The following is a 23,629-nucleotide window of genomic DNA, read 5'->3' on the forward strand; positions in this document are numbered from 1 at the left end:
GATAAATGTGTTCCCTGCCCTATTTCACATTATACTGTCAAAGTCAGAGAATAATTTTTTAAAATAGAAATTGTGGCAAAAAGAAAACAAAAAAAAGAGAAGAGATAATATGTGTTTGTCAGGGAGGTGGGCACTTACTTTGTAGGAGTTATTTGAGTTTTCAGGAATCAGAATCACCTGAAAACTCACTGAGATGAACTGAGAGCAAAGACCCACACGGTAAGAGCTGACCTTGCAAAAAAAAAAACCACACACACACACACACAAAACAAAATACAAAGCCTTGCAGTAGAAAAGACAGCATGTGCAAAGGTCCTGAGACAAGAAAACCTATTTATATTCCAGGAACAGGAAGCAGCTTGTGTGACTGGAGTTTTGGGAGCAAACGACAGAATGGTGCTTAAATTTTAAATCAGAGTGAGGTTCCCCATTCAATATCTTAGGGAAAGGAACCGGCACAGAAGCAGCTACCCAGGAAGATCGAGAGAACCGGATGGAAACCATAAATAAAGGCGAAGGCTGCTGGGGGCGCTCAAGAGCCTTTCTGAGTCTATTCTTCAGCCCCTTAGCACTCTTCTCACCCTCTCCTATCCCTCCCTATCCCTCCAACACCCACCACCCTCCACCCTCTTTCACCCCACCTCCTCACCACACCCCCCCCTCCCCCGCCATCCCCAACCGGCCCGGCAGGTCTGCGGTGAGGCTTCTTCCGGCGGCGTTCGCTCTCCTGTTCTCTGGGGCCGGATCCCCAGTCCCAGCTCAGGGCACCAGGCAGATTACTAGGTAGAAAACGTCTTTCTCACACCCCTGAGCTCCCTCCCACCTACATGGGCTGGCTGGTCCAAGGGCTACACAGCCCAAAACCCTGAAGATCGCTAACAAGGCCAAGGGAAGCCCCCTCAGTCTCTGCCCTCCTCTGGGTTTGAGAAGCTATACCCGTGCCCCGCCACAGAACCCCATCCTTGATTTTGCTAAGCCTGCAACCTTCAGATGTGGAGTCACCTGAAAACCAAGATCCCCAAGTATGGCAGGTCTCTGGGTGATGATCATTACACTTTGGAATACTTCCTCTTCTGTGCTCCTTGCCAACATACACACACACACACACACACACACACACACACACACACGCGCGCGCGCGCGCGGGGGGGGGGGGGGGGAGAGAGAGAGAGACAGAGAGCAGGTCTTGCCCTCTGCTCCCCTCGGCAGTGTGTTTCAGTAAGTCTGCCTGTTCTGTTCCCCGCTTTGTTTCTGGTGAATCCTCGTATACATAAATAAATAAATCTTTTTTAAAAAACCGCTGTATTCTCCTGGAGAAAAAGGACTGGATTGAATTTATCTGTCTGGTTTGCTTACATCCCCTTTGGTGCCCAGATGTCTGAATGTTTGTGTCTCCTCAAAATTCTTATGTTGAGGGGACCTCCCTGGTAGCTTAGGGGTTAAGTCTGAGTGCTAAGCTGATGACATGGTGCAGCAGACCTCTCCTGTCTTGCCCTACTGCTCCCCTCAGCAGTGTATTTCAGTAAATCTGCCTGTTCTGTTCCTGATTCTGTCTCTGGTGAATCCTCCCACCTCTGGCCTGCACCCCAGTTTTTCTATGCAAAAATAAAAATTTTTTAGGGCCTCCCAGGTGGGAGGCGAACCGTAGCCACTGCAGCACTGGTTCGATCCAGCGTGGGTCCCACCTGGCCCGCAGACCTCTCCTGTCTCACCCGCTGCTCCCCTCAGCAGGGTACTTCGTCAGTCTGCCTCTTCTGCTCCCAGCTCTGGCTCTGGTGAATTCTCTCACCCTCCCGCGCTTCTGACTGTACCCAGTGCTTTTATAAATAAATAAACCTTTAAAAAAAAGTCTTTTTTAAAAAAAATACGTATGTTGGATGGTATTGTGATGGTATTTGGATGTGGATGGGTCAGAAAGACAGACCTTTCATGAATGTGTGAGTGTTTTTGTATTAAAGCCCCCAAAAGTTCCCTCACCCCTTTTTCCATGTGAGGTTATAGCTTGAAGGTACTGTTTATGAACCAGCAAGAGGGACCTCACTGAATACCACATCTATATGTGCCATGAAGTCAGACTTCCCAGCCTTCAGAACTGTGAGAAATAACTTTCTGTTGTTTAAAAATCATCAAGTCAGTTGTATCTTGTGATAGCTGAAAACAGTCCAAGACACCAGAGCAAGACCTTAACATAGTGTGTGCTCAGTAAATATTAGCTAGTCAGTGAAGGTAGACATTCCTTTCTTCTCTGGGCATTTTTTTTTCTCTCTTTGCTGAGGCCAGAATAATGCTTCATAAATATATGGAGAGAGAAAGTGCTTTGCAGAGAAATGAGTTGTAGCAATGAATAATCAGCACAGGATTTTTGCAAATATTAAAGCTTTTACTCCAATCAAAGATCATTTACTTCCTTTGCACAGAGAACAGCTTCATTGATGCTCTCAGTAATGTAATCTATGTTGCTGGCATTGATACAGGTGAAGTTAATCCGACCACTCTTGGGGATGTAGATATGCTTCTTCTTGACCAGGTACTCCAACTGTGGGACTGATATAATCACAGGGTCTCAGATCCTGAACTACCCACCTCTAACTTCCCTTGAACCCAGGGTGAGTTATGGAGGATAAAGAGTTTCTACATATTGGGAAAGTCCAGAAAAGTCTTTAAAGCAGCCCCACTTTCCTCAGTAAATAATCAAAATATGGAGTGAAGCTAGGGACTGGTCACCTAGTCAGAGTAGTTTGCTCAGATACAAGTCCAAGGTCAGAAAGTGGAGAGCGACTTTTGGACACTTACAATTGAGTCCAAGATAACTGTGTGTCCCAATCTGGTTAGTGATGTGCTCCCAGGAGCCAGGGGTCCCCAGGAGCCGGAGCTTCTCCTTCACCTTTTCCTTGATCAGCATGATGTTCTCCACAACCACTTTTAGACTCTGCTTCCTGTCGAAGGCAGAAAATAAGACATCAGAGTATGAGATTCTCCCAGCTGTCAACCTCCTTGTTACCATTCCACTTCATTCCCCTTCCAAATTCCCCAAGCAGAGTGCCTGAGGGCACACCGGTAGACCTCGGGGCCTGGGATGGTTATGAATGGGAGGGGGATTTCAGTCTACATTAATTTAAGCAAGTCAAGTAAACTCATAGGCATATTTTGCCAGAGTAGCCTGCCCTTGGTTCTTCCTAATCTCCTGTTTTATAGAATTCATATAATTCACTGGCCTGTGTCCAAAAAAAAGAATGTCCTATGACCTAATCCCCCAAGCAGAGCAACCCTTGGCATAGCCACTGTTCTTGAAACTGAGTATATAGTGAGTCCTCGGTACATATTCATGAATGAATTGATGAATTCATGGAGTAAAGGGGCAATATGAGAGGCACCCAGCCAAACCCTGTGAATCAGCTAGTCTGTAGGTATCCAGGGGCCCTGCCCATCCCTTTTGTCCCCACCCTTCACTGTTACCATTCTCCATGCAGAGCCGGGTTACTGAGGATGGAGGTGATGATGCGAGCACCCATGGTGGGAGGGGTTAGCCACAGGGCCCGGGCAATGGCCCTCAACTGGGAGAGGACACACAGCAAGAGTTGGTTGTTGAGCGTCACCACGACCAGGATCCCCACTCCTTCATCTGCCGCAGTGAGACAGACAGCCTCATTCTCAGTCTCCTCCTCCCTTACCAGAGCCATCCCCCTAGGACTCTGTCTCCAACCTTGCAGTAGAAAGGACTGAACAACAGGACCCATATTCCAGTCTAGTCAAGCTGGTATCCAGCCTTCTGGAAGTTCCCAGAGGCTCTTCTGGAAGAAGTACCCATAAGAAAGAGCCTTAAAAGTGGAAGGAACTTGAAAAATCTAAGTATTATCCCCTTGTTTTACAGTTGAGCCAACAGAGATTTAAGGGAGTGAAATGATTTAACCAGATTCTGTTTCAGTAGTGGGGCTGAAAGACATCACAAAATCTGACTTCTAGCTCAGTGTTATTCCCTTCTGCCTTCATGGTGCTCTCTCTGGAGGACTTGGTTCTCGCCAGAGGGTGGGAGATATCAAAAATATTAGATGGTTCAGCACTTCATCAAAGGCCCTCCCTTTCTCTGCACACATCATACCATAAATGCCAAAACTCTTGGACAGGAATTGACTGCAGAAGAATTCAAAGCCACGGCATACAAAGTATTGTAAGAATCTAGTATCTTCTTCCACATCACCAGTTAAGAAACCTTGCCAGGGAATGTCAAAAAATGGGAATATCTGCTTGTTCTGTAAGAGAAAAGAGAATGAGAAAAGATGAGACTGAGCAAGGAGATGGTAGATGGTGAGAAAAAGGAAAGTCAGGGAGGAGGCTGGGCTCACCTTCATGGTGCACAACAAATTTACCCACTGACTTTCTGTCAGCTGGCAGTTGCCAATGTTCCCGAGCACAAAGATGCTGCCGCGTGGGGCCCGCTGCAGGTGGAGACTCTTATCAGGAGATTCCCCTACCAAGTGCCAGTGACACCAGGGCACTTGGTGATCCTCCTTATTGGTTCTTACTAAAAGGCTAGGCAAACTCACTAGAAAATGCCTTGGATGTCAGACGGGTGGTGGGGAGGAAAGGGAAATAAATCTGTGAATCAGGTCTGGGAGAAGTTTCTGAGTGGGGCCTCTGTACCTCTGCCACATCAAGGAGCATGTCAGGGTCCACACACAGCTGTTTGGAATTCCAGAAAGAGTGTTCGTAAACTCTAAAGCCCATGTCCTGGAAGATGAGTCCATGATGTTCTGTGGGGACAGAGTCCCCCACCAGCTGGTACACAGGAAATGGAGTGATGGAGACAGACATACCAGAGAAGGGGACTGAGGGTCATTGGCAGGGCAGTGGGACTATAACAGGAAAAAAGGGTGCATACCTTGGCTTGTCCACCATTTTCCTGATGACAGAGAGTGAGGTCAACAGTGAAGATTGCAAATGGGGTGGAAATCAGTAGTAGGGGGCGGGGAACTTCTGTCACCCTCGCCTTGCATTACACTCACCTTTATGAGAAGAAATGATGTAAACTGTTTGAGAATCCTGACACCAAGTTTTGAGGAACTTGGCACCAACTTGGAAGGCACCACTCTCACCAACAGTGTGCAAACCCCCTACCTATAAGCAAAAAATACACAGAAATAACCTTTTAAAAAGAGTAATGGTGGGTCTCCCTGGTGGCTCAAGGGGTAAGTCTCAGGACTATCAAGCTATCAGCAGCCTCTGCAGCATGAGTTCAAAGCCCGGCCAGAGAGCTGACCCACATGGCATAGCAGGTCTTGCCCACTGCTCCCCTCAGCAGTGTGTTTCAGTCAGTCTACCTGTTCTGCTCCCCTCTGTCTCTGGTGAATCCTCTCACCCCCTACACCTCTCGCCTACACCCCAGCTCTTGTATGCATAAATAAAAAAATAAATAAACAAAAATAAAAAGAGTAATGGTGCACTAACACCACATCAGTTTCAGGTCGGTCATTCCTTTCTTGAAACAGCTTGCAAATTAGTGGTGTGGGCTAGTGAAAAAAGCACTGACTTTGGGTTCTGATCCTGGCTAAAGTTATAGGCTCTCTGAGCCTCAGGTGCCCGCTTTTGTCAGTTCCAGGGGATCCCCCAAGGTGTTGGGTTGTGAAATCCAATTTCAGATTGTGAAATCCCTGTGTCTCAGTGAGGAAGGGAGATAGGACTTTTGTTTCATTTTGCTTCACAGCTTTTTTTCCCCACAAAGAAACTACTATTTTAATGTACAAGATAAAAACAAAAAGTTTAATACTTGGAGAGAGGTGCTATTTTTCTGAATGGAAAGACAGAAAGCTGTTGATTCTGCAAAAAATAAAAAGTTCTATCTGGGTTTAATGTAATTCAATTAAATTACTGATGAGACTCTTTAAATTGGCAATATAATCCTAATGGCTCACCTGTAATTAAATTCAATCACAAATGACAGAGTGAAGTGTTCATATAGATAAGGAAGAAAGGTTGGAATATTAATGTATTCATTCCTTCTTTCCTTCATTGTCAGTTGCGTGCTGGGAAGGAGGGCAGCTTCTCACCCTGTTCTCCATAATGGCTTGGCTGTGCTTTCCAAAGAGGAGCTCCACGGAGGACTGGATGAAGGACTCCATGCCCATCTCGGGTATGTACTCATAATCCAGGGAGGGATCCCGTGAGATCTGCAGTCGGATCTTGGCCACCACAGAAGAGATCCAAGGTTCACCTTCATTGTTCATGCAGACTATGAGGGAGGGAGCGAAGGGGTCCGATTCTGGGCTCTGCAGACAGCCCACAAACAGGGTGTCCTGGCTTTCCTGGGCCTTTGGAAAGTCGCCCATGAAAAGACAACTTTCCTTTTCCCCCTCTTTGTAAACACAACATGCTGTTAGTGAATGTGTATGATTTTGTGCATTTAGAAAAAAAGCAACTGAAACCGATGCATTGTAAATGGAGAAGATATATAGAATGTGAGAGTTACACACACATGAGACTAAGCAAAGATGATGCTGAATTTCAGTGACAGGAGCTGGTGGCAGTGGGAAGAAGAAACGGAACAAAGTGCAGTGCAGTGTCCATGCAGGTGCTGAAGCATATTGCTGGGGAGGAGGACCTAGCTCTTCCCCAGCCTCTAGAAGGCCCCAGGATGCCCTTGAACTTCTCCCCACTGGGCAATTCTGTTCACAACCACTGACCTCTCCTCTGGCAGAGACTTGAGTTGTCTCCCAGTTCTTCTGGGGCAGTGAAATATTGCCCTCCTGGAAGCAGCTAAGAGATATTAAGTCTCACACTCCTAAACCACTAGGCATTACCTTTATAGGCCAAGAACATCTTATTAGTGTGATCGTCCTGTTTGTAGATCTTTAGCAAGCTGCCTTCTAGCTTCCGGGCGAGGGGCACATCCAAGAACACTGAAAGTGTCGTCATCACTGAGGTGAAAGTGGAGCTAAGACTCTGACTTCTCTCCTCTGCTCTTCCTTGCTTCTAGCCTGAAAGCTAGAAGCCTTCTCCGGAGCCGGGACCATATGAGCCTGCCTCTTCCCAGAAGCTTGGCTGCTGCTCTAGTGCTGAGGTCCTGGCCACCAGAGCAACAGAACCCCACAACTGCAGTCTCCATGGTGGCGATCCTGGAGGGCTATGGGAAGATTCCATGGAGGAGAATCCCTGAGAGAGTGGGCTGGGGCCTTGGAATGTCCAGACACTTCTCCCAATGTGGGGGTCTCTTCTTGTCTCTAGCCTGACATGTAAATGTCAGCCTCTTAGAAGAGCGGGCAAGGCAGGCAGCCAGTGAGCCAGGTGTGGCATCAGCAGTAGTGAAAACCTCAGACCTGCAGTAGCACCAGGCAAGGTTTACACTTAAAAAACTGCTGCTTTCATTTTACTCAGGACTCCAGATTTAAAAAGGAACAGGAAGAAAGCACTGTTTTCTTCCATAGTTATTTTAATAAAGTGTTTCATGTTTGGAAATAGTATAGTTTGCAACTCAGTTAGTCAGTCCTATTTTCTACCTAGAGCCAAGACTTCTATGTTAACAGTTTCAAACGTGACTGAGCATTAAGTGTACAAGGCAGAGGTCAGAGGTGAAAAGAGTCAGCCTCTTTACCTCAGTTTTGCACTTTGCTTTTTCTTTCTTTTTATAAAATAACTTTATAAATGATGATGTAGTCTCAGTTGCTGTCTCACTCAGATACCGTTTACCAGCCCTGTGGGTGGATATGGCTTATCTTTCTACCCACATTCTCTGGAGAATTGCTCTTGGCTCTCAGGAGCCACCTCACCTGGCAGGTAATACTCCTGCCAAAAGGGGTAGCCAATGACTATCTGATGATCTAGGCATACCAAAAACAAGCTCCTGTTGTGGGGTATCTCTGTGGCTCCATTTGCACTCCAGGACCCACCCCCAAATCAGGCCAAGGATACTTGACCTGGGACCACATCATGGCATGGACGCTTCGCCTTCCTAATCCTGCTCCCCTGCCTATGCTGGTTTCTCCTCCAGGGCACTCCCTCTGCTTGTCCTGTGTCTGGAATCCTGGCCTCAGGCCATGCTTCCAAGGAACAGGCCATGCAACTAGTGATTATGAAAGTAACCACTATTGTAGAAAACTATAATGGGACCTCCCTGGTGGCCACAATGGCCTGGGTTCAATTCCCAGCCAGGGTGCTAACCCATAAGTGCAGCAGACCTCTCCTGTCTTGCCTGCTACTCCCCTCAGCAGTGTATTTCGGTCAGTCTGGCTGTTCTGCTCCCCACTCTGTCTCTGGTGAATCCTTTTACCCCTCAAAACTCTGAGCTATACCCTGTTCTTCTACACAAAAAATAAATCAAATTTAAAAAAGGAAAGAAAACTATAATGAAGAACACAGATTTCCGACCTCAGTCTATAACTGCAGTTAACATTTCGGTGTATCCCTTCCAGTTTCTTTTCTATGATTTTGATATTTTAAGATAATGAACATCAAATCTTACATATCATTTTCATCACGCTTTCTTCACTTCACATTTCAGTAGTGAAATTTAACATGTGTAGCAAAGAGAACTTATATGTTGCAAGTAATAAAAAATCCAGCCAAACTGCTTAAGCAAGAGAAATAATTGGCGCTGTAGCAGAACAGGCCAGGGTACATCGGGCATTAGTCACAGTTCTACCAGAGCGTCACAGTGTCTTCAGGGCTCCAGCTTCATTCTCTGTGATTCCCTTGGCTCTGCACATCTGAACACTTCTGGCCAACTCTGGGCTTGGAAGCAAAAACAAATGTAGCACATATACAAAATGGCATGCATTTGAGAAATTTAAATTGCAATTCTATTTGCAAATAAATAACCATTACTGAAGACATGTTTAAGTTCATATTGGATATCAATATAATAGGATTCTATTGGATCATGTTGGAGCTGAAAGAGAACAGTCTTTTATTACTCTCTAATCATGGCGAGTTCTAAAAATGACCTTAAAACTCCCAAAAGTTTCATGTCCTTGACATGTAGAAATGTAGAAATAATACCAATAGTATGCAGAGAGAAGTTAATTGACTGAAGTTCCTGATTCCTACGGTTTGGATTCTGGGTTGCAAGCAACAAAAATGGATTCTAATGATTTATGAAGCAGAAGTGAATTTTATTGGAAAGATACATGGTAGCTCACAGAACTGGTAGGGAGGCTGGAGATTTTTTTTTTTTTTTTTTTTTTATAGAGGCATGTTTTTATTTATTTGTTTGTTGCTGCTTTGTTTTACTGCCCTGGGTACAGTCAGAAGCGTGGGAGGGTGAGAGAATTCACCAGAGCCAGAGCTGGGAAGAGCAGGCTTGGCTGATGTACACTAGCTAACATTACCAGGAGTTTTGCATCTGATTGCGCTGCCCACTCATGTGGGACTCCTCTTGGCGGGGAGCAGCCGGGATCGAAAGGGTAGAGGAACGGGCATCTTCGCAACCCAGCGCTCAACCGCTGCGCAACAAGGCCCAGGCTGGAGAATTCACTGAACTTGGTCAGAAGAAGGAAGTAGGTGAGGATCCTACTGCTGTGACACTTGCCCTCGGGTTCTCAGTTCCCTCTCTGCTCAAAGGTCCACATTTACTGCCACCATCTCAGCTGTTGCTCATTCTTCTGATTTCACAGAGCTAACAATTAACAAGATTTTCATCTGATTGCGCTGCCCACCGATCTGACTGCATTGACCCATATACCCAGTCTTTCACAGGGGTAAGAGGAAGAGCCCCTATCTGTCCAAACTTTCCCTTGTGAGAGATGGGCTGCCTCTCAACCAAACCAGAAATGGAGAATTCACTGAACTTTCTAAAGAGATCCATGGTGAGGCAACCAAAAAGGAGAGTTTGTTTTTTTTCGTTTTGTATCACAACTTTCCCTCAGAAGCGCAAATAGTCCACAATTCACCACTAGTCTCAGCTGTTGCTCAGAGCTTATTTCACAGAGACAGTAACTGCTGAACAAGATTCTCAGGCTTGATCATCTGCGCGATCATTGGACCCACCTTACTCAGTCTTTCACCCTGCCTCGAACCAGTGCCCCTATCTGTCCAACTTTCCCCTTGTGCCTGGGGTCCTGCTCCAGGAGACCAGACCAGTACTTACAGGCCCTGAAACTGTCCCTTCTATCCTCTGTCATCAATTCCTCCTTTCAACTAGAACATTCTCTGGTACATACAGACAGCAACACTCCCATCTTAAAAACAAACAACAGTCTCTTGACCTCACATCCTCCCTCAAGTTATTAATCTCCCTGTGTCAATCAGGGAGCAGCCCATGAAATGGAACTGGGAGTGATGTGGGCATTACAGAAATTAGATCTCACACAATTGGAGGAGGAGCTGGGGAAGTCAAGTTCAGAGAAGGGAGCTGGTAAACTCAAGAAAAATCATTAATCAAGTTCCTGAAGTACCTGTGAATGAACAATTTAGGACTTGCGGGGGGATCTAAGAAGCCAGATATCCAGCTACAGAAATGAGACTAGAAGAGGCAAAACATGAAGAGGTCAGTGGAAAAACACGGTTTCTGTGCAACTACCAAATCTGTGGTAGTTGCACCACCATCTGTGGTAGAACCACCACTATGGGTAGTTCCATGTGCTCCGATGACCAGCGGGGTCAATGATCTGGAAGCAGAACTGGCCATGGAGTAGAAAAGAGGTGGAAGACAAGTGGTTTCCTCTCCACCACATCTACCTCTGTAGCTCACATTGGCATCTCTTAGGTAATAATGGATGCTTCACTTCCACCTCTCAAATCATGGGCAAGTTTCTCTTTCGGCCAACACTAACCAAACAGGATGCCCAGATTAATCAAGATGTCAATAGAATCATCAACCACACCACATTTATCCAACCCTCTTCCCAAAGAATGTTTTTTTTTTAAGATTTATTTATTTATGCATACAAGAGCTGGGGTACAGACCAGAGGTACAGGGGGTGAGAGGATTCGCCAGAGACAGAGTGGGGAACAGAACAGGCAGATCAACTGAAATACACTGCTGAGGAGAGCAGCAGTCAAGATAGAAGTCTGCTGCACCATGTGGGTAGCTCCCTGGCTGGCTGGGGCTTGAACTCATGCTGCAGTGCCTGCGGATAGCTTCATAGTGCTGCATCTTAACCCCTTGCGCCACCAGGGAGACCCTTTCCAAAGAATGTTTTATATTCTCTACCTTTATGTCTTCACCTTCTGATTTTTCTGAACTCTCTCTGATCAGTGCCTCATCACCTTCACATCATCAAAACTGCTCCTATCGAGATCACAAATGACAGAACTTTGTGCTATGAAATCCAAAGGTATGTTTTTGGTCCTCCTCTTATTTGATGTTTCAACAACATGTGGCACAACCGGCCACTTCCTCCTTAAAACACTGTTCCTCTAATAAGAATCTCTTCCAATGGCATCCAGAACACTACTTTCTTTTGCTTTTCCTTTCACATCACTGCTGCTGCTGTTTTTCAGCCAACATTGCTTGTTCCTTCTATTTCTGACCCCTAAATGTTAGAATCCTCCAGGGCTCAATCCTCTGAATTCTATTCTTTTCACATCGAGTTATTTTGTCCCAGTTTTATTGAGATATAATCAACATAACACAGATTCCCCTCCCCATCAGTGGTTTTGATTTCCATGGTTTCAGTTACATGAAATCAATTACAATCCAAAATTATTATAAGATATCTGAGACAGAGACATTCACATAAATTTTATTATGCTATTTTGTATAATTGTTCTATTGTTGGCTACTGCTGTTAATCTCCTTTATAAATTAAACTTTATCATAGGTGTGTATGTATAGTAAAAACATAGGATATATAGGGCTCAGTGTTATTTTCCATTTCAGGCATCCGCTGAATCCTCTGAAGGTAAAAGCAATACTGTGAAAGTTTAAGGTGTAGAACACTTTGATTTGATGCACTCCAAATTCTTCTCTTTTCTACCTATGGTCACCATGCAGGTGGACTCATACTCTTCCACAAATTTATATATTATAAACAGACTGTATGTCAACTATATATTAACATCGTTATATATTATATATTCTGATAAAATGAATAGACTTTTCAAATTTACTATGTCCAAAAACTAACTTAAAGTTTTCCCATAAGTGGCAAGTCCATTCTTCCAGGGGCTCAAGAAAATTACTTGGTCTGATCCCCAACTTCTCTTTCTCTTATTCCTAACATTCAAGCTATCAGCAAACCTTGTCAGTTTTACCTTGCAATCTAGAGAGAGTCTGTCCACTCGATAAAAACTTATTGTGAGAATGGGTGGGTAGATGGATGTTGAATGGATGGATGAATGAGCTGAGGGTACAATCTGAGTCTGGATGAATGACAGTCTGTGTGAAGGCACAGAAACCAAAAAAATCTTCTTTAGTGAATTTCAGTGTGATTGGAATAAAAGGAGTATGTGTTAGGGGAGTGGACAAAAACAGGTTAAAAGTTAGCACTGTCCATATAATGCCAGGCCTTTATGTTAAGGAGTCTGAATCTTACTCCAAATGCTTTATAAAGCCATTGAACGATTTTAATAGAGGGAATGACATTGTCAGATATTTTATATTTGAGAAAAATCCCTCTGGGGGTTTGTGGAAAATGAATTGGAGAGGAGCCAGAACTAGGCAGGAAGGCCAAGTGGAGACTATTTTAGTTAATTTGATTAACAAGTGATGAGGGCCTGAGCTATGGCTAATGGGTAGATTTGCCAGATGTACCCCATAAAAATACCAGGCACTGGACCAAGCCTGGAGGGAGATGTTGGCAGGCAGGAGCAGCTCTGAAAAATATCTGCTTAATTTAAACACTATCTTATGTATCGATAATTATTTCCACTTATTTTTGTTCAATTTTTCCACCTCGTTTTTAAAAAAAAAGAAACATATTTTTCAGTAAAACAACTTGCAAGAAATGTTAAAGAAAAGCAAAGACAACATTAGGAAAATATTTTTTCCATTCTATTAAGTTGAAAGTCCAAAACCAGACAGCCCACCTCAATACCAGCTAGTCAGCAACCCTACCAAGGGGATTGGCATAAGAGGAGCCTAGGGGTAAAGAACTAGCTTGCTCCTAAGACAAGTTCCTCCCTCAGGGAATGGGAGGGACCCATCATACAGCCAGGGTCTGGGTGCTGAGGTGGCTGGAGCAGTGAAGTTCGCCATTAGCTGCGTGTGTTTCTCCTTGCCTACAAATGGTAAGAATTTCGCCATTGGAAAAGCAGCTGCCTAGGCTTTCCTCATTTTCCCAGCCCCTCTCCCTGTGGTTCTGGGACAGTGTTCCAACATCAGTTAGATTCAGACTGGGCCCACAGGGAGGCCTTAGAGGAAGGGCCCCCTCACATGGCCCAAGGGACTGGGAAGGACACCACGGACTGCGGTGGCCCTGAGCTGGTGCAGAGCCGGCCCTTTCCCGCTGCTCGCTCCTATGGGAAGAACCCAGCCCACCTTCCTTCTGAGAATACCAACAGCAGAAGCAATAATATCTCATCTTGTTTCTTGCTAAAGAGATTAGGGGAACTACATTTGCTGTGCCTTTGTGTTATAGAAGGTAGCGTCTCACTAGCAACTCAAATGAAAATAATGGGTTCTGAACATTTAGCTCCTAAATTCTTTTTTTTTTTAAAAAAAGATTTATTTATTTAAGCATACAAGAGCTGGGGTACAGGCCAGAGATGCGGGGGGTAAGAGGATCCACCAGAGACAGAGTGGGGAACAGAACAGGCAGACTGACTGAAATACACTGCTGAGGGGAACAGCGAGCAAGTCAGGAGAGGTCTGCTGCGCCATGTGGGTTTCTCCCTGGCCGGCTGGGGATCGAACTCGTGCTGCAGAGGCTGCAGATTGCTGCTTCATAGTGCGGTGCTTAATCCCTTGCACCACCAGGGAGGCCCTAGCTCCTAAATTCTTAAAAGGTGTGTGAAAACCAAGGAGTCGTCGATAACTGATCATTCTCTCAGAAACTATGAGCACAGACTGAAAGACCCTCTTTTCAGGGACACCCAAGGAGAGTACCCAGGAGGCCTTGTAGAGAATAACAGATCATGGCAGATCACAGACTCTTCCTGAGATAGTGGTCCCATTGTATTTAGTTTCTGATGGGAAACCTCTAAAAACAGCACAACACAAGGACAGTTTGAAAGAGCAGTCTTAAGCAGCATTGTATAGTGAATCTACTTTTGTTTACTTTGTTGTACAACAAATTAACACAAACTTCATAGTTTAGAACAACACGCATTTATTGTCTCACAGTTTCTATGTGTTGGGAGTCTGGATTATAGGTTATCTGTGTCTTCTGCTTGGGTCTCAGCAGGCCACAATGAAGAGGTGGGCCAAGGCCGCAGTCTCTGATGCTCAGGGTCCTTTTCCAGTTCATGTGGTTGTTGGCAGAAACCATTTCTTTAGCTTGTAGAATTCAAGGTGGTGAGCTTCCTCCAGGCCAGCCAGCATGACTCTCTGCCTTCCGTCTCTGACCTCTGCCTTCTTTTAAAGGGCTCATCTAATGAGTCAGGCCCACCCAAGATAATCTCCCTTTTTTATTACATCAACTGATTAAGGATTTTAATTGCATCAATGGAAGCCCTTCATCCCTGCTATATGAAATAATCAAAGGTGGAACATACCATCACTTTTGCCATATTCTATTTGTTAGAAGCAAATTCAAGGGAAGGGGATAATGCAAGGACATGGGATTTGGTCACAATTCTGCTTACCACAGACTCTACAAGATTCTGGAGAGAACAGTCTTTCCGTAAGGGGTGCGGAGTAAATGGGTTTTATGAGATTAGAGCTCTTGGTTAAATGGTTCATAAGAGTCCCTCACTGTAGTGGGTTGAATAGTGACCACCAAAAGATATGTCAGCCTGGAACCTCAGCATGTGAACTTATTTGGAATAGGTGTCTTTGCAGATATAATTAAGGCAGGGATCTTGAGATGACATCATCCTGAATTAAAATAGGCTCCAAATTTAATAACATGTGTCCTGACAAGAAACAGAAAAGACATACATGGACACAGAGAGAAAGTGAAAACAGGGATAGAACGGGGATAAAATGTCTATCAACCAAGAATGTCGAGAATGTCCAGGACCACTAGTAGCTAGGAAAGAGGCATGGAGCAGATTCTCCTTAAGGACCTCCAGGAGAGGGCCTCCCTGGTTGTGCAAGGGGTTAGGTCTCAGCATTTTGAAGCTATTAGCAGCCACTGAAGCACAAGTTCAATCTCCAGCCAGGGAGCCACCCACATGGCACAGCAGACCTCTCCTGTCTTGTCTGCTGCTCCCCACAGCAGTGTATTTCAGTAGATCTGCCTGTTCTGTTCCCCACTCTGTCTCTGGTGAATCCTCTCATCCCCTACACCCCAGCTCTTGTATGCATAAAAATAAAGGAAACTCCAGAAGGAACCAGCCGTGTTGACAACTTGATTTCAGACTTTGGACCTCCAGAACCTTGAGAGAATAAATTTCTGTGTTTTAGGTCACCCAGGTCTTGGTAATTTGTTGTGGCAGACCTAGGACACTAAAAGACTCGCTGATTATTATCCCCATAAAAATCAATGCCAAATAGATGAATTTGGTGGTGCAACAGCAACTGACTCTACAGGGACGCTGGTTCCCAGAGTCAGAGGTGCTCTCAGAGACACCAGAGGAAGGCAGCCTTAAAACCCAAGCGACATTCATCACAGGAGGGCAGCCCATTCCTTATATGTCCCTTCTTTGATATACATATTTGATTCAGCTGCTATAAAAAAATATAAGGGCTATAATAATTGTGGCTTAAAGAGAGAAGTTTATTTCTCCTAAGTTACAAGCAGCCCAGGGCTGAACACTGCCCAGTGACTCCATACTGTCAGGAACCCCAGCCCCTCTTAGCTGGTTCTGCCATCTGCAGGACAGTGTTGCACCTTATAACCTGAGGTGCTCCAGTTCTTACCATCATAGCTGCATTCCAGCCAGTGGGAAGAGATGTGGATGAGGAAATTCTGCCCTTTCCCTTTAACAACAGACTTGGAAGCTACATACTTCAGTTGGCTAGAACTTAGTCACATAGCCATACCTACTTGCAAGTGAGGTTGCAAAATATCTTTATCTTTTTTTTTTTCAATTTTTCATTTTTGTGTAGAAGAACTGGGGTGTAGGCCAAAAGGACGGGGGGAGGGGCAAAAGGATTCACCAGAGACAGGGGAGCAGGAGGCGAGACAGGAGAAGTGTGCTGTACCATTAGCTCCCTGGGTTAGCTCCCCGGCTGGGGATTGAACTCAGATCAGGACGTAGCAGTGATAGTGCTGAGACTTAATCCTAGGCCACTGAAAAAGCCCTGCAAAATGTCTTAAGCGAGGCTATTATGCCTAGATAAATCCTGGGGGCTCTGGAGAATGATAACAACACAGGAGTTGCAAGTACAGGTCTGTCTTGATCAGTAGCCTCTTGAATATGAATCCCAGACATGGGAGGAAAGGCCCAGAAACAGAAATCCAGGAATAGATAACACCCCGGAACCCTTCTTACTCATTGTAGGATGAAACAGAGCCTTGGAAATAAGGAATAAGATGAGTATGGGAAGACTTCAATGATGTTGTTCCTCCTTCCCCATCACTCTCTGTTGTTAAATTGTGTCCTCTTAAAAAATATGTTGAAGCCCTAACCCCTAGCATCTGTGAATGTGATCATTTTGGAATTAGGGTCTTTGCAGAGGTAATCAAGTTAAAATGAAGTCATACTCAATTAAACTGGGCCCTAATTCACTGACTGGTGTCCTTATAAGAAGGGGGAAATTTGGGCATAGACAAGAGGAGAAGATGGAGGCAGAAGTTGGAATAACACAGATACGTGCCAAGCCATGCCAAGGTGACTGCATGCCATGCAACCACTGGAGACTACAACAGGCAAAGAGAGATTCAGAGAGCCTCAGAGAAAGCATGACCATGCCAACACCTTGATTTTGGATTTCTAGCCTCTATGAATAGTGAGAGAATAAATTCCCATTCGTAGTAGTTTGTTATGACATCCCTTACAAACAATTGCCCCTTCTTCCTGTTCTGGTTCCTTAGAACCTTATTCTCATGAACCCCAACCATAATCTACTATAAAGCCCAAACACCAGAAGTACCTTCTGCTTTAAACCTTCTGTCCATCCTTAAAATTCAGCTCATTATATTGGAAAATGCTGCATGGGCAATGACAGAGTGATCCAAACTAGAACTACAATATCAAGAGCCAGAGAGAGATGGACAGTGTGACATGAACTTGAAATGGAGGGACTCAGTCTGTGGTGGATCTGAACCTGCAGAGGAAAACCAGACAGGGCATTCCTAGAATGACAAGGACAGGGGGTCCAAGAGCTAGGCTGCCGAGAAGGCAGGACTATAAAAGGATCAAAATCAGGAGTTCTGGGACTAGTCCCAGTTCCCTACTGTAATGACACAACTTACACCAGAGTTGCCCCTTCAGTTTCCAAACCATTTTACATAGTCTCTCACTTGGACTTCAAAACTAGTCATCATGAGCAGAATAGAGCAACAACATAATCTCCATTTGATTAACTCCAAACAAAATGTCAGAGATGCCAAGTAACTTTTTCAGTGTCACATAACTGATTAGTACTAGTGTGTGAAATGAAAAGAAAATGAGCTTTGGAGTCAGCTAGACTGGCTTAAAATCAACACCAGCAAGCAGTTGATCTATAAGACACGCTACTCTTTATTTGTAGTCACTAGAACATAACATCTGTAGAGCACCTCTTACAGTGTTTGCCATATTTATTGGTGCTCAATAAATGGCCATCTCCTTCTTTCCTTTCTTGATTTTCCAGCTCAGAATTCTTCTTTACACTACCGACCACTGGGTTGGGTTTCACTGACTAAATTCACTTACAATTCACCTCTCCACAAATCGGTTTCTTTATCCATTTTATCAAAAGAATGAACTAAATCATTTCTATGTGCTCTTCTAGCTCCAACAGTCAGTGACCTTGTGAAAAATGTAGTTTTCCCTGCCACTGGTCCACAGACCAGCATTGCAAAGTACATACCTCACACCACCATCAGGGGGCGCCTGGTCCCACGTATGCTTGCATAGCCCCAATGGTGAAGTAGCCAAGCCCTGCCTAGTCCCTGCAGTCATCCGCATTCCCCATATAAAAGCAAGAGAGCGAGAAGGGAAGGAGGGAATAAAAGGAGGGAAAAAGGGAAGGAGGGAGGCTTGGTTGAGTCTCCATTTATTTTGTAGTTGAGGAAGCTGAGAAAAGCATTTTGATTCTCCTTAATCTCATAATGGGATGGACTATGAAAGATTAGAAGGCTTTCGGGAGCTTCTGCTAATTAAACTGAGCTGTGCATTTTGCCCAACTCCTCTGTTAGTAGCCTAAGGCCTACTGTATCCAGGGTGTTTTGCATGGGGCGGGGAGCTTCAGCAGCACTCTTGATTGCAGGCGTCTACTTCTCCTCTGGACACATAAACACAGACATACTTGGCCAAGAGGTCTGAGAGAGAGCCTGAATGTTTGGCTTTTAGGATGGAAATATAAGGGAGCATCATTTCCAAGACCTTCACTTGTGGCCCCAGGACAAGAGGGGAGAAGCAATTCCATCTCTACAAGGGTTGAGGGACGCTGCTAGTGTGGAATTACAGCCCCCTGATTGCCCATAAGGACCTGAGCCTGCACTGACCACCCTTCCCCAAAAGAAGGTTCCCTGGGGAGAGCCCTAGGACAGTCTGTTATCAGTCTCCTCCTCGTTGCCCTGCTCCTTCACATCTGCCTGCTCCTTCACATTTCCACCTGACACAAAAGGTAGGTCACCTCTGGAAAAAAAAATCATTTACTCTTTATTCCCTTTCCTCCACATCCACCCTGTCTCCCTGTCATCTCTGCCCCATTCCCAGCTCTTGCTAACAGACTCTGGCAAGGCCAGGGGTTACATGAGCTCTTTTGTTCTCATTGGTCTGTAAGTCTTCACATCTGGTTGTTTGTCTTTCACAGTTCAAGTGCTCAGGACTTGTGCTTGCAAAAGCAGTGTGCTTGACGTCCAAGGATGTAAATCTCTCTCAGCCTGACACCTGGCCACACGTTGCTGGAGAAATGACCAGAGTGACTGCCTCTCCATCTGTCAAATGCATGGGTAACAATCTGCAGATGAGTCCGCAGGCCAGTGCAAGTCTAAACACTCCAGAAGAGTCTGACAGCTGGCACACGGGTGCACGTCGAGCAAGACTCAAGCAGTATGAAGTCCTGGATAAAGTTCAAGAACAATTCTACAAACCAAAGCTCCCTCCTCCACCTCCCATCTGAAAGCATCTTTCTCCCCTGCCTAGAAGCAACTGGGCAACTTTCCTCCTTGACGTTGGGAAAATATCCAGAGATGAGGAGAGAAGGCCCTCTTATTGATACCCAAGCTAAAGTAAGACTTCCTTCTTTACCAAGGGTTTGAAAGTGGAGTCCTTGCCAGAAACCCTCCACACCTCACACTGCCGTGGGCCGGAAAGAAGAAAGTCATGTTTGGTATGCAAACATCCTAAGAAATCAAACCTGGGATTCTAGAGAAATGGGAGCAGCATAGGCCCAGTCCAGTTCACAGGAAACACCCATATGTGGAAATCCACTGTGCTTATCCTCGGGCAGGTTGAAGTCTTATAACTCTGGAGCCCCTGAACTCAGACAATGCATTGTATACTGCTGTCGTATATAGCACATTAAACATTTGGTGATTTACTGGGTATCCTGTAAATCAGCCCAGACAATGGTCTTTGCTAATGGTGTTTAAATAAGAACTCCCAAAACGATCCAGTGATTTCCATAGAAATTTTCCGTAGGAAATCTGCCTGATAAGGTTCGTTAAAATTGTAATAAGGAAAAAAATTATCAACTGGCTCAAACTTGCAACTCCAGTTTGCTTCAAAAAGAATATGGATATCCACAGCCCAGGAAAGGGAGTAGGAAGGTAGAGATTAGGGAAAGAATGGGAAACACCAGGAATATTTATAACCCAGACATTTGCCCCATACAAACAGTGCTCTGTGCCGCCAGACACATACATACAGCATTGAACTGATTTCCGATGCCAACAGGACCTTAAGAATCCACCTCTGACTGGTATCAAGGGAGATGATCCCATACACAGCAAACCCAATCTTCTGCTCCCTTCTACAAGGAGTCTGGCTTTGCTCCTCACTTGCAACTAGATTCCAGGGATGTTGGAAAGGGTGGTGAGGCATGAATATCAAAGACTCAAAAGGCTCCCTTTCACCCAAACAGACTTTTCATTTTTTGCTTCATGAGGATTAGAATGAAGGGGAAAGGATTAGTCCTAATGTATTGCCTCTGTCAAAGGCCAGCTCTAAGAAGAGAGTAAACGGATTATCAAAAGAAAACAAATGGAGGGAAAAGAGGGCAACAATGAGCAACCTTCAATAATATTTATTAATTTGAGTTGAAAAGGAATGATCCATCCTAATAGTTCACCTTCCTATGAACCCTGGAGCCACTCAAAACCTTCTGACACTGTTGTGAGGTAGATCAGAGCTGGTATGTGTCTAAGATGAGGGAGGCTAGTGCTAAGAGAGCCAAAGTGAGGGAGTCAGAGACAAAGACCTAAATCTTGACCTTTTCTAGCATCCTGCCCTCAGCCTAGGCCACCAAGCCTCAAGAACTCAGTGGTTCATTAGGGTCCAAAATCCTAGGTACCAAAAGGGATTGAATGAGGGGTGTTCTCTTTGCCCTAAGCACACAGCACATAAGTGAGCAGGGTGATGGACATCTCCCCCAAATTAGCCTAGCTGCTCCAAGGCCAGCTGAGCACAAGCGGGACACTCCAACAGCTGAGGTAGTGGTGAAGTTCAGGGGTCTGGAAAACTTCTGGGGCGGTGGGGAGGGGGCAGGATGGTGAAAAGCCACTTGATAAGGATTCCGTCCCCCCAGGCATCCCCCAAAGGCCCAGTTGTCAGGTTCTGGGAGGTAGAGTTTTCCAGAAACTCCACAGGGCTTATTCTGAACAGAGGCCAGAAGCTTCACAAAGGTTCTGGATCAATGGAGCTGTTGTTTCTTGTCCTTCAGGGTCTAAGAAATTCCCCAGGAAGCCCTGAAAAATGGAGATAACATAGCTTGGGGTCAGGGAACAGAGAGTGGGAACAAGGGCAGTAGAGGCAAGGGTGGAAATAGGGACCTGACAGAACACATGTAATTACACAAAACATCCCCAGCACCACCCAGCCACAAACTATACCCCCAACTCCGCCCCGGCCCTCTTCCTACCAGGGGGAAAAATCCCAGTCAGTTTCCTGATTCGTGTCATTATTTCATACCCAAGTGAATTCTCACTTTCATAGCTTTCAAACCTTTGAAAGAAATCATAACTAAGGTCAAGGATTTGGGAGGGTTTCCAGTCTCTTCTGCAAGTCAAAGGCAACCCAAGTGGGGCAAGAAATCTGAGCGATCAAAGATCTGAGCTAGAAAACCCAAACTAGACTTGACCAGGCGGGGGTGAGGAGTCTCAGTAAACAGCAGCCCTCTCTGGTGTGCACCCTGAGTCTTGGGGGAAGAATAAGAACCTGGGTGGGTCCCAGGCCGGAAAGGAAAGGACCCTGGGTTCCATATTGGCTGCCTCTCTCAACGTAAACACCCTCCCCAGCCCTGCTTTCTCCTGCTGAACCACAGTCTCTAAAATTTGTCTAAATGAGACACTGAATGCTTCCTCACCCCCAGATTCCCTGGTTCCTTCGCCTTTGTTACCTACCCATCGAGCTGTGGACACTGCCTGGACTCCACTGGACTGGTCAGGGCCGCAGTACCGCCAGATGGGTGACCGGGAAGGGAGGTGGCAGTTGGGTGCTGGTCTGTCCGGCAGCGACACAGCAGCCGGCGGAAGGCACTGCGAAAGTCGGGGCTGCGGCAGTAGATGAGTGGGTTGAAGGCAGAGTTGGCATAGCCCAGCCAGTTAAGGGCAAGGAAAGCCGAGCTGGGAACTAAAGAGGGCCCTCCGAGGGCGCGCACGACGTTGGCCACGAAGAAGGGCAACCAGCAGAGCGTAAAGGTACCCATGATGAGACCCAAGGTGCGCAGGGCACGGTGTTCCCGGAGAGGCAGGAGGCGCGCGGGCCGCCTACCGCAGGAGGGCACCCCTGGGGGCGAAGCGTACAGTCCGGTGGGGGCCGGAGACGCCTCTGGCGGAAAGCGGCCCAGCTCCCGGCGCAGCAAGCGCAGCTGGCGCTTCGCCACGACGAAAACTCGCGCGTAGACGAAGAGCATCACGAGCAGCGGAAGGTAGAAGGAGACCGAGGAGGAGAGCAGCGCGTAGGGCATGTTGGAGGCAAAGGCGCAGCAGCGCGGGTTGGAGTGGCAACGCTGCGCCTCGGCGTCCGCTCCCACGCGCCACCATTTACTCATGATGGGCGCAAATGACACCGCGGCGGACACGACCCACACCAGGACCACCGCTGCCCGGGCGCGGAGTTTGGTGACCAGGACGCTGTAGCGCAGCGGGTTGGTCACGGCCAGGTAGCGGTCCACAGCCAGGGCGCACAGGGTCTCGATGCTGGCGGTCACGCACAGCACATCCACCGAGGTCCACAGCTCGCAACTCGTGGCTCCCAGGGGCCAGTGGCCAGTCAACGCCAAGGTGGCCCCCAGGGGCACTACCAGGAGTCCCACCACCAGGTCGGCTGCGGCCAGCGAAGTCACGAACACGTTGGTAATGGTTTGGAGTCTCGGCGTCCGGGCGATGGCCACGATCACCAGCAGGTTGCCTCCCACGGTGGCCAGCGCCAACAGCGCCCCCGCCAATGCCGCCGCCCACGGCACCCCGGGCAGCCCACTCGTGTTGGCGGCATTGGGCGCCAGGGTGGGGGCACTTGGCCACGAAGCCAGCGAGCTGTTCCCGTGGGGCCACGGAGCCATTCCCGCGTCGCGCGTGGGACGGGAGGGAAGGGGTCCGCCAGCGCGCTCGGCTCAGGGGAGGGGGAAGCGGGGCGCGGGAGCTATTCCCCCGACCCGGGCCATCTTCCCCAGTCGATCGGTCGAGAACGTTCGGTCTCCCCCCGCACCCCCTTCCCCTTGGTGCCACCGCTGCGAGGGGGTGGGGGTGAGGCGGAGTGGCGGCCCTTAAAGGGCCAGTGGCCAATAGTCTCCAAGCTCTGGGCTGTCCGGAGCGGAATTGGAGGGTGGGGCGACGGGAAGCGTAGTGGATGCTGGATTTTTCCTTTTAGCCAAATCTGGAGTAAGGGGTGCCCTCACTTCTCTGCCACGGCGTGTCCACGCCTGTCATGACCAGTTCCACAATCTGAACACAGCACTCTGTCAGCCCTGGTGTCCTGGAGTTCTGCAACAGTTTCCCCTCCAAGGTCGAGCAGCAGAGCTAGGGGAAAGGTAATGGAAACCGCTCCCCACCCCTACAATGTATTCCACACACCTTTACCAAGCCTAGGAAAAGGTAACCTTTTCAAGGCAAGCAAGGTAGCCCCTCATCGACTTAGGGTGACTTACCTTAAGATATTTTAAGTAACAGAGAGTTGGTATCTTTCTCTCCCAGTATGTCATCCCAATGAGATTTGTTCCCTTTCCTGGGTGTACCCTGCCTCTGCAGTTTTCTGTCTTTTTTTTTTTTTTTTAATCTTTTTAGCTACTGGAAATTAGTCGTCTTTCAGGAGTCTTTATCATTGCTGCCCTTTGAATTTGAATATC

General features: G+C 46.7%; 2 protein-coding genes across 3 annotated transcripts; both read right to left on the reverse strand.

The window, feature by feature from the left end:
- Positions 1-2,343: 2,343 nt before the first annotated feature.
- Positions 2,344-7,095, reverse strand: GOT1L1 (glutamic-oxaloacetic transaminase 1 like 1). 2 transcript variants are annotated; one of them, XM_037526044.2, is made up of 9 exons: positions 6,795-7,095; positions 6,045-6,226; positions 5,004-5,115; positions 4,642-4,751; positions 4,344-4,436; positions 4,100-4,250; positions 3,457-3,622; positions 2,794-2,936; positions 2,344-2,544 (listed from the first exon to the last, which is right to left on the reverse strand). In XM_037526044.2, the coding sequence occupies exons 1-9, from the start codon at positions 6,907-6,909 to the stop codon at positions 2,390-2,392; spliced, it is 1,227 nt and encodes a 408-aa protein (XP_037381941.1). In that variant the 5' UTR covers positions 6,910-7,095; the 3' UTR covers positions 2,344-2,389. The 2 variants fall into 2 exon arrangements, with proteins under 2 accessions (XP_037381941.1, XP_037381942.1); XM_037526045.2 differs by lacking the exon at positions 4,344-4,436.
- A 10,536-nt stretch (positions 7,096-17,631) lies between these two features.
- ADRB3 (adrenoceptor beta 3) lies at positions 17,632-22,846 on the reverse strand. The gene is made up of 2 exons (XM_037526046.2): positions 21,687-22,846; positions 17,632-21,032 (listed from the first exon to the last, which is right to left on the reverse strand). The coding sequence occupies exons 1-2, from the start codon at positions 22,844-22,846 to the stop codon at positions 21,011-21,013; spliced, it is 1,182 nt and encodes a 393-aa protein (XP_037381943.1). The 3' UTR covers positions 17,632-21,010.
- Between the last annotated feature and the right edge of the window lie 783 nt (positions 22,847-23,629).

Source organism: Talpa occidentalis, unplaced genomic scaffold, assembly GCF_014898055.3.
Source record: "Talpa occidentalis isolate TD23 unplaced genomic scaffold, MPIMG_talOcc4v2.1 talOcc4.4, whole genome shotgun sequence".
Classification (NCBI taxonomy): domain Eukaryota; kingdom Metazoa; phylum Chordata; class Mammalia; order Eulipotyphla; family Talpidae; genus Talpa; species Talpa occidentalis.